Source organism: Oncorhynchus masou, chromosome 3, assembly GCF_036934945.1.
Source record: "Oncorhynchus masou masou isolate Uvic2021 chromosome 3, UVic_Omas_1.1, whole genome shotgun sequence".
NCBI lineage: Eukaryota > Metazoa > Chordata > Actinopteri > Salmoniformes > Salmonidae > Oncorhynchus > Oncorhynchus masou.
Genome location: NC_088214.1, coordinates 17,345,336 through 17,356,393, shown reverse-complemented (window position 1 = coordinate 17,356,393; position 11,058 = coordinate 17,345,336). Strand labels below are relative to the sequence as shown.

Genomic DNA, 11,058 nt, shown 5'->3' with positions numbered 1-11,058 from the left:
ATATTACATAATGAGATATTACCATACTACGCACCACGCTTTCCCCGGAAATAGAATGTATTTGGCACAAGACGCTAAGCGTACGTGTGGTCGTCACTAGTTAGCACAGCCACCAAATACTAAACCCCGCCCATTTCTACAATTTATCTTCTTAAAATGTGATTTTAAACCTAACCTTAACCACACTGCTAACCTTATGCCTAACCTTAAATGAAAAGTTAATTTATTTTTACGATATACTTTGTGGCTGTGGTAACTTGTGGAAACACGTACTTTTTTTTCATTCAACGTCAGAGACACGCCCCCGGTTTCTCAGACCATGTGGTTGATGATAAACACAGTTGATTATCTCGCCATGTTAAGCTTTTTGGTTTTTACATTTGTTCGATTTTAGTTAGATTTCTTACCGCGCGCTCATTATTAGCTGTCACCATGTCTGTTTCCGACGATGTGAATTTTGAAACCCAGATTGCGTCTGTTTTGGATTCACTTGCAAAGGTGGCGGTGGTGGAAATAACGAAACTGTTCGAGAGTCGCTTCCTTGCTTCGGGAACCACTATTCTCATTGAAGGGCGGAGTGAACAAAATGAAACCTTGCAAACAGTGGACGCTGTAAAAAAGTCTGGCAAAAAATGTCTTCGCAGTATCGGAGTTCAAGTGGATGGGGAAACAACAACGTCCTTAGAGCTACATGAAAGTATGTTAGCTAACGTTAGTAGTACTTCATTACACTGGTAAATCCATGGTAACGGATTTACGCAGAAATTCTATGTTTTCCAGATTAACATGTATACCAAACAAAAACATTGATTTCAAAGTTGAGCAAACCATACAACTCAATGCACAAATACTAATTTTAACAATTTCCACTGACAATTTTACAAAAACACATTTACAGGAAGAACTTGTGCAGATAAAGTTGGGTAACAGAATGAAAACGGACATTTTACCATAATTCTGTTACCAGACAGCATCTTCACAGTTTATGTATTTACTGTGTAAATTGTTCAAAGTAGCCATTGTGCATAGAGTTGTATGGTTTGAAGTCAATGGTTTTTGTTTGGCATACATTTTTTAAATTAAAACATCGGGTCTCTATCCTGTAGCAAACATTGTTGCTCTGCAGAGAGTGTAGTGAAACGTTGTTCACAATCTCAACAAAACAATTCTTCTGGATACTTTGAAGCAAGTATACAATCGTGTTCTCACGAGAGCCATATGTTAAACTTTCCAAATTTGAGTAAATACACACGGTTTAGTATGCATTATGACTTATCATCTTTCTCTCTGAATGTGACTGTTGAAATCCTTTAAAAATAATAATTGTATGACTTTTTATGATTTATGTCAACAAACAACATTTTGGAGGCAAAAAATAACAAAGAAATACACAATTACTGATTTGTTTAATCTCTTTATTGTTATTATTGTCAGTACTGATCTGCACCATGCTGTCTAACAAATGGAATCTTTGTGTGCTTTGCTTTCTACCCCTCCCCTTTCCCATGCATTCTCCAGACCCAAAACAGTGCTTGTCCTTGGAGGGAGGCAGTGGTTCTTTGAATGGGAGCAATGAGGAGGAGGGTCCTGCACATCATATCCCCCTGCTGAAGGCTAATCAGCCTGCTGAACTCAAGTGCTCTGTTCTAGAAGAGAAGGTCACTGAGTTGTTTGGGTTAAAGGGATACATTGTGATTTTGGCAATGAAGTCCTTTATCTACTTCCTTCGAGTCAGCTGAACTCGTATAATTTATGTCTATATGTGCATTTTGAAGGAAGTTGCTAACTAGCATGCTAGCTGTTACCATAGACTTCCAGTCATTGTGCTAATGCTGATTAGCATTGGCTCACAGAACTACCTCAAACCTCCTTCATGCTGGATGTAGAGACATAAAAATGGTATCCACGAGTTCATCTGACTGTGGGTAAGTAGATAAAGGGCTTCATTGTGAACCATACGATGTGTTTGTTGTTTGTTACTAGGACTAATGCCCTTTGACTTGTAGGCTTCAAGCTAATTTGATTAGCTGACACCTGTATTACAGAACCTAAGGAGTTGTCTTTTTGGCTTGTCATCAGGTTGTGGAGATGGTGGAGGGGATTAGTCTGGAAACAAAATCTTCAACAACCACTGAGCCAGAAGAAGAACAAGTGATCTATTCTGGTAAAAAAAAAACATTTATTCTAGGAGGTAGTAGTGAAGCTATAAACACTGAAATATATTTGCTATAAACTCTTTGTATATAAAGGGTTGAGGGTACTATTTAACAACTATTTTATTTTTTGTCCTCCAGCCACTGTGGATCCAATCCACCTTTATGTTCCTGTTCAAAGCTCCCCAACTAAGCAGAAACCCCAGCCCCTCAAGACAGAAACTGAGAATGGAATCAACATAGAATGTGAGACTAAAGTCATCTGCCAAATGGTCCCAAAGGCAGAGGAGGACATAACACGACAGCCTACATGTAAAGAAAAGCCTACCCAGATGGAGCCCCAGCAGGCCAGTTACAGCACCGCCAAAGGGACAGCCTACAGCCCATCCTCCTCAGATGGTGCTTTGGTTCCTGTACAGGCTAAGAGTAAGTTGAAATTTATGGGTGTAACAAATGCTCCCTCTGCTCTAACAAAGAAAAAGGTGGATGTCAAGCTGGACCAGACAAAGAAGAAGAAGGTGAACTTCAAGCTGGACCAGACAAAGAAGAAAAAGGTGGACGTCAAGCTGGACCAGACAAAGAAGAAGAAGGTGGACGTCAAGCTGGACCAGACAAAGAAGAAGAAGGTGGACTTCAAGCTGGACCAGACAAAGAAGAAGAAGGTGGACTTCAAGCTGGACCAGACAAAGAAGACGAAGGTGGACTTCAAGCTGGACCAGACAAAGAAGAAGAAGGTGGACTTCAAGCAGGACCAGACAAAGAAGAAGAAGGTGGACTTCAAGCTGGACCAGACAAAGAAGAAGATGGTGGACTTCAAGCTGGACCAGACCTCCTTGGAGCAGAAGTTGACGAGGCCTTGCTCTGTCCAGCTGGTGAACCTGCTTTTGGTGCCCGGAAGAAAGAACTCTGGAGGGAAGAAGGCTAATGGTAGCAACTGTCATGACAACAAGAGGTTCCCCATGCCAAAGGACCTCAAGACCCACCAAGGCCTCCACACGGGCCGACGCCTCTGCTGCTTCACTCAGTGTGGGAACGGTGTCTGGCGGCTGCAAGGGGTCCTCTCCTCAAGCCGCGCCCATTGCTGCAAGATCTGTGGGAAGCGCTTCAAGCGCAGGAAGATCCTGAGGAGGCATGAGCGCTTCCACACCGGTGAGAAGCCCTACTCCTGCTCCCAGTGCTCCAAAACGTTCGCCCTGCGGAAAAGCCTCCGCAGGCACGAACGGTTCCATACAGGGCAGAGACCTCACAGCTGCCCCCAGTGTGGGAAGAGCTTTCGTCTCAGGGACAATCTGAAGGCTCATCTGCGCTTTCACACTGGTGAGAGACCTTTCACCTGCTCCTTCTGCTCCAAGAGCTTCAGAATCTTCCGGAATCTTGAGAAACACAGCATTGATCACTTGGGAGCGACAGCGAAATAGCACATTTTCCGGCGAAAGACAACTGTGCTAAAAGCATGAGCAGCCTTTTGTAGGTCACCTTACAAAACTGTCCTACCTCTAACTGAAACTACTGAATGTCCATTCCTCATTATAACCAACCATGTTGGTTATTTTTGATAAGGTGCTATGATGGTAAATTGCAATCAGGTTTGGATTGTCCAGAATGATCATCAGAGTGTAAGCTTCAGTGGACACTGATGTTGTTGACAGCCATAATGTTCTAATACAGTAAGGGCCTGTTTTCCAGACACAGATTATGCTTAATTTTAAACCAAAAAGTTATTTCAATGGAGTTTTTCTATTGCGCATGCTGGACTAGGCTTAAAGAGACTCTTCAGGATTTTGGCATTGAAGCCCTTTATCTACTTCCAGAGAGTCAGATGACCTCATGGATACCATTTTTATGACTCTGCATTCAGTTTGAAGGAAGTTGCTAACTAGCACAATGACTGGAAGTCTATAGTAACTGCTAGTAGATAACAGATTTCCGGTCATTGCTCTAACGCTAGTTAGAATTGGCTTGCGAAAATACACTACATGACCAAAAGTATATGGACACCTGCTCGTTTATATCGGAATGAGATGGTCAAACTTTACAGTTGGCACTATGCATTGGGGCAGGTAGCGTTCTCCTGGCATCCGCCAAACCCACATTCGTCTGTCGGACTGCCAGATGGTGAAGTGTGATTCATCACTACAGAGAACGTGTTTCCACAGCTCCAGAGTCCAATGGTGGCGAGCTTTACACCACTCCAGCCAACGCTTGGCATTGCGCATGGTGATCTTAGGCTTGTGTGCGGCTGCTCGGCCATGGAAACCCATTTCATGAAGCTCCCGACTAACAGTTCTTGTGCTGACGTTGCTTCCAGATGCAGTTTGGAACTCTGTAGTGAGTGTTGCAACTGAGAACAGGCGATTTTCACGTGCTTCGGCGGTCCCATTCTGTGAGCTTGTGTGGCCTACCACTTCGCGGCTGAGCCGTTGTTGCTTCTAGATGTTTCCACTTCATAATATAAGAACATATAGTTGACCGGGGCAGCTCTAGTACGGCAGAAATTTGACAAATTGACTTGCTGGAAAGGTGGCATCCTATGACGGTACCATGTTGAAAGTCACTGAGCTCTTCAGTAAGGCCATTCTACTGCCAATGTTTGTCTATTGAGATCGCATGGCGGTGTTCTTGATTTTATACACGTGTGGCTGAAATAGCCAAATCCACTGATTTGAAGGGATGTCCACATCATTTTGAATAAACAGTTGAAGTCAGAAGTTGACACACTTAGGTTGGAGTCATTAAAACTAGTTTGTCAACCACTCCACAAATTTATTGTTAACAAACTATAGTCAGTTAGGATATATACTTTGTGCATGACAAGTATTTTTTCCAACAATTGTTTTCAGACAGATTATTTCACTTATAATTCACTATATCACAATTCCAGTGGGTCAGAAATTTACATATACTAAGTTGACTGTACATTTAAACAGCTTGGAAAATTCCAGAAAATGTCATGACTTTAGATGTTTCTGATAGGCTAATTGACATCATTTGAGTCAATTAGAGGTGTACATGTGGATGTATTTTAAGGTCTACCTTCAAACTCAGTGCCTCTTTGCTTAACATCATGGGAAAATCAAAAGAAATCAGCCAAGACCTTAGGAAAAAATTGTAGACCTCCACAAGTCTGGTTCATCCTTGGGAGCAACTTCTAGACGCCTGAAGGTACCACGTTCATCTGTACAAACGATAGTACTCAAGTATAAACACCATGGATCCACGCAGCCGTCATACCGCTCAGGTAGGAGATGAACGTACTTTGGTGCGAAAGTGCAAATCAATCCCAGAACAACAGCAAAGGACCTTGTGAAGATGCTGGAGGAAACGGGTACAAAAGTATCTATATCCACAGTAAAACGAGTCCTATATCGAACATAACCTGAAAGGATGCTCAGCAAGGAAGAAGCCACTGCTCCTAAATCGCCATAGAAAAGCCAGACTACGGTTTGCAACTTCACATGGGGACAAAGATTGTACTTTTTGGAGAAATGTCCTCTGGTCTGATGAAACAAAAATAGAACTGTTTGGCCATAATGACCATTGTTGTGTTTGGAGGGAAAAGGGGGTGCCTGCAAGCCGAAGAAAACCATCCCAACCGTAAAGCACGGGGTGGCAGCATCACGTTGTGGGGGTGCTTTGCTGCAGGAGGGACTGGTGCACTTCATAAAATAGATGGCATCATGAGGAAAGAAAATTATGTGGATATATTGAAGCAACATCTCAAGACATCAGTCAGGAAGTTAAAGCTTGGTCGCAAATGGGTCTTGCAAACGGACAATGAACCCAAGCATACTTCCAAAGTTATGGCTTAAAGACAACAAAGTCAAGGTATTGGAGTGGCCATCACAAAGCCTTGAACTGAACTGGGCAGAACTGAAAAAGTGTGCGATCAAGGAAGCCAACAAACCTGACTCGGTTACACCAGCTCTGTCAGGAGGAATGGGCCAAAATTTACCCAACTTATTGTGGGAAGCTTGTGGAAGGCTACCTGAAACGTTTGACAGAAGTTAAACAATTTAAAAGCAATGCTACCAAATAGTAATTTTAGTGTATGTAAACTTCTGACCCACTGGGAATGTGATGAAAGAAATCAAATCTGAAATAAATAGTTTTCTCTACTATTATCCTGACATTTCACATTCTTAAAATGAAGTGTTGATCCTAACTGACCTGAAACAGAATTTTTACTAGGATTTAATGTCAGGAGTTGCGATAAACTGAGTTTAAATGTATTTGGCTATGGCGTATGTAAACTTCTGACTTCAACTGTATATGCAGAGACATAAAAATGGTATCCATCAGTTCATCTAACTCTGGGGAAGTAGATGAGACTTCAATGCCAAAATTATTCCTTTAATCTGGGTCTGGAAATCTGTCTCTAGGTCTTTACACTGTATTTTGTTGGACAAAACACAAGGGATCTGGGCTGAGATTAGTTTGAGATTATTTTCAGACCACGATCTGTGTTCATGATACATATCATCACTTTGTTGTAAATACCAACAGATTGTTCCTTTTGTATCTTTGTTTATAAATTGTTTTAGAGATGGGTGTGAAGTTGATACTTTTATCTCTAACTCTTACTAAACCATTATGCCAAATACTTTAGTAATGCAGCAACGTTCTCTCATTCTTTTTTATCCGTATTGCTGTTTTTGTCAGGGAAACATCCTCCTTACTTTTTCCTTTATAGAAGTAGAGAAGTTTCTCTAAAAACACATGACTTAGTTCAAAATGGGAATTATGTTTCCTTTTAATGTGTAGTGAGAAGTTATTTCATATGTATTATGCAATTATAGCTGATGTCTCTGGCTTATTTTCTGAAGATATAAGAAATATATTACTTCATAGCTTTCTTTGTCAACTAATTGTATTCAATTCTAACCAAAAATGCTGTAATCTGTGATCCAATTAAAAAACAAACATGTTTTACTGGAAAATAGTTTTTGTAATCTGTGTGGAAATACTCATCAAAGGTCTGTGTTTTATTATATGGATTTTGGTAAGTACTGTAGTAATCTTGTGGGAATTCCTGATTGTTACACAATCACAGCCACAAGTTGGCCCTTTGTCTGGCAATAAAAGACATCACCTGTATTTTTGGTTTGACTAATGACTTTTAAACATTCACACAACCAGACACTTCTGATGTGTCAGTCTCGGTTCCCTTTGTTCCAAAAGTTAATGTATGTTACAGTAGCATATTCTATTCTATAGCATATTCAAAAATTCCAGCCACAAAGATGTCATAACTGGTCCTTGCTATCCAGTTTCCTTGGGACATCCCTGCCCCGTTGAAGTTTAAAATGGTAAGGGTTAAAGGAAAATTCCACCCAAAAACCATCTTTAGGTATTTGTTTCATTAGTTCATTGTTGATATCGTCCCAATATTTTGTATGTCAGAGAGAAGTTTTCAAGATGTATTACTTTCGAAATACAGAAATACAGCCAGTGTCATGCATTTTGCAACATATGAGTGAGCTTTGCTTTCAATTTTGAATGCTTGAATTGCACACCGAGAGAGGGAGAATCTCAATTTCACACTCCTTGCGTCCTCTCTCCCCGCCTCTTCAAAACTCATTGGATGAGAAAGGCAGAGGTCTCTCCACTCGGACCTTCTCCAATTGGTTTTTAGAAGGAGGCAAGGACAGAGGATGTGAGGAGTATCCAACTGAGACTCTCCCAGAGAAATACACACAGGCAAGGACTCATGGACGACCTTATAGGGAGGTTATTTTGTTTGATTTAGTTGCACAGACCTTCCCAGGGCTCATTACCTACTGTGTCAACATGTCATTCACTTCAGCATGTGGCTACCATTGAAACAGGCAACATTGAACTCTCTGGGATTACACTCCACATTTCTGCCTTCTGCTCCAATCGTCTTTGAACAACAGGAAGGGAGCAAGATGGACAATAAATGTACCATTCCTCCCTCAAGGAGAACCCAGCTGGAGGTGATGCTGATATGCCCAGTGTGCCAGGACATAAGGACTGGCGCAAGCTTCCCTGTGGGCACAGCTACTGTATGGTGCATCTGGAGGGCGTGATAGACTTCGCCTCGGATATGCCCTTCCACTGCTCATACTGCGGGGCCATCATTAGGGTCCAGGAATGCTATGCTACCCCTGGCTAACATCACAGAGGGCTAAAGAGAACACCTGAAGGTGCTCCTCTCTTTGTTCACTGTTCTGGTTTCATACTTTTGCCAAGACTTCTGTCTTGTGTCTTGATATATCTGTCACTAGATTGGTTTGGTTGCCTTGGTATGACTGTGTCATGACTATCCATTTGATTAAAGATGCACTTTATAGAAATTGCTCCGCCATTTCCTGGTTGCTAAAATTGTAATAGTTTGCCAAATTTCAGTTTGTGTGAAATTTTGTCACCTTTATTTAACCAGGTAGGCTAGTTGAGAACAAGTTCTCATTTACAACTGCGACCTGGCCAAGATAAAGCATAGCAGTGTGAACAGACAACACAGAGTTACACATGGAGTAAACAATTAACAAGTCAATAACACAGTAGAAAAAAAAGAGAGTCTATATACATTGTGTGCAAAAGGCATGAGGAGGTTAGCGAATAATTACAATTTTGCAGATTAACACTGGAGTGATAAATGATCAGATGGTCATGTACAGGTAGAGATATTGGTGTGCAAAAGAGCAAAAAAGTAAATAAATATAAACAGTATGGGGATGAGGTAGGTAAAATTGGGTGGGCTATTTACCGATAGACTATGTACAGCTGCAGCGATCGGTTAGCTGCTCAGATAGCAGATGTTTGAAGTTGGTGAGGGAGATAAAAGTCTCCAACTTCAGCGATTTTTGCAATTAGTTCCAGTCACAGGCAGCAGAGAACTGGAACAAAAGGCGGCCAAATGAGGTGTTGGCTTTAGGGATGATCAGTGAGATACACCTGCTGGAGCGCGTGCTACGGGTGGGTGTTGCCATCGTGACCAGTTAACCTGAGATAAGGCGGAGCTTTACCTAGCATGGGCTTGTAGATGACCTGGAGCCAGTGGGTCTGGCAACGAATATGTAGCGAGGGCCAGCCGACTCGAGCATACAGGTCGTAGTGGTGGGTGTTATAAGGTGCTTTAGTAACAAAACGGATGGCACTGTGATAAACTGCATCCAGTTTGCTGAGTAGAGTATTGGAAGCTACAGGTTACAGCCTTATCCTAAAATTGATAACATTGCTTTCCCCCCCACTCATCAATCTACACACAATACCCCATAATGACAAAGCAAAAACAGTATTTTAGAAAATGTTGCTATTTTATATTTAAAACAAATACCATACACTGATAGTACATTCACATAAGTATTCAGACCCTTTACTCAGTACTTTGTTGAAGCACCTTTGTCAGCGATTACAGCCTCAAGTCACCTGTATTTGAGACGTTTTTCACATTCTTCTCTGCAGATCTTCTCAAGCTCTGTTGGGTTGGATGGGGAGCGTAGCTGCACAGCTATTTTCAGGTCTCTCCAGAGATGTTTGATCTGGTTCAAGTCTGGGCTCTGGCTGGGCCATTCAAGGACATTCAGAGACTTGTCATTGTCCTGTTGGAAGGTGTACCTATGCCCCAGTCTGAGGCCCTGAGTGCTCTGGATCATGGTTTCATCAAGGATCTCTTTGTGCTTTGCTTCGTTCATCTTTGCCTCGACCCTGACAAGTCTCCCAGTCCTTGCCGCTGAAAAACATCCCCACAGCATGATGCTGCCACCACCGTGCTTCACTGTAGGGATGGTACCAGGTTTCCTCCAGAAGTGACACTTGGCATTCAGGCCCAAGAGTTCCATCTTGGTTTCATGAGACCAGAGAATCTTGTTTCTCATGGTCTGAGAGTCTTTAGGTGCCTTTTTCTGAGGAGTGGCTTCCATCTGGCCACTCTACCATAAAGGCCTGATTGGTGGAGTGCTGCAGAGATGGTTGTCCTTCTGGAAGGTTCTCTCATCTCGACAAAGGAACTCTAGAGCTCTGTCAGAGTGACCATCGGATTCTTAGTCACCTCCCTGACCAAGGTCCTTCTCCCCGATTGCTCAGTTTGGCCGGGCAGCCAGCCCCAGGAAGAGTCTTGGTGGTTCCAAATTTCTTATATTTAAGAATGATGGAGGCCACTGTGTTCTTGGGGACCTTAAATACTGCAGACATTTTTTGGTAACCTTCCCCAGACACAATCCTGTCTCAGAGCTCTACAGAGAATTTCTTCGACCTCATTGCTTGGTTTTTCTCTGACATGCACTGTCAAATGTGGGACCTTATTTAAACAGGTGTGTCAAATCATGTCCAATCAATTGAATTTACCACAGGTGGACTCCAAGTTGTAGAAGCATCTCAAGGATGATCAATGGAAACAGAATGCACCTGAGCTCAATTTCGAGTCTGAATACTTGTGTAAATAAGGTATTTCTATTTTATTTTTATTTGCAAAAAAACTGTTTTTGCTTTGTCATTATGGGGTATTGTGTGTAGATTTCTGAGGATTTTTTATTTATTTAGAATAAGGCTGTAATGTAACAAAATGTGGAAAAAGTCAAGGGATCTGAATAATTTCCAAAGCCACTGTAGAACAGCTCTACAGCTTCTTAGACTTGCTTTCAATGCGAATGACAGATCTATAACCTGTATTTCTATGTGAATTTGGTTGGGTTGCCCAAAAAATTACATATTGCAGGTTTACTTGATTGATTTCTGATTTCATTGAAGGCTAAGAGGACTAAGTGTGTATTGTGACTGCTGTCCAGAGAAACAGAGCCTGGCGTTGAAGACGTGTCTGAAGTGTGAGGTGTCGCTGTGGCAGGAGCATGTCCAGCATCACCTGCAGCTCCCTGCCTACTTGAGACATCCTCTGGTCAAACCCCTAGGACACCTGAACAAGAGGAGATACCCTGAGCATGAGGAT

The 11,058-nt window shown here is 42.0% G+C and overlaps 1 protein-coding gene across 1 annotated transcript; it reads left to right on the top strand.

Moving 5' to 3' along the window:
• The first annotated feature begins 309 nt into the window (after positions 1-309).
• On the top strand, positions 310-7,231 carry LOC135511475 (zinc finger protein 37-like). Its single transcript, XM_064932973.1, has 4 exons — positions 310-697; positions 1,519-1,658; positions 2,080-2,164; positions 2,295-7,231. Exons 1-4 carry the CDS (start codon positions 433-435, stop codon positions 3,569-3,571), a joined length of 1,767 nt encoding a protein of 588 aa, XP_064789045.1. The 5' UTR covers positions 310-432; the 3' UTR covers positions 3,572-7,231.
• The last annotated feature ends 3,827 nt before the right edge of the window (positions 7,232-11,058 follow it).

What these genes read in the sequence shown, in the direction of transcription:
- LOC135511475 (XM_064932973.1), top strand. Translation starts at nt 433, where the DNA reads ATGTCTGTTTCCGACGATGTGAATTTTGAAACCCAGATTGCGTCTGTT. An exon ending in GCTCTGTTCTAGAAGAGAAG is followed by an intron (nt 1,659 to 2,079) that starts GTCACTGAGTTG and finishes GCTTGTCATCAG; the next exon opens with GTTGTGGAGATGGTGGAGGG. An exon ending in AGAACAAGTGATCTATTCTG is followed by an intron (nt 2,165 to 2,294) that starts GTAAAAAAAAAA and finishes TTTGTCCTCCAG; the next exon opens with CCACTGTGGATCCAATCCAC.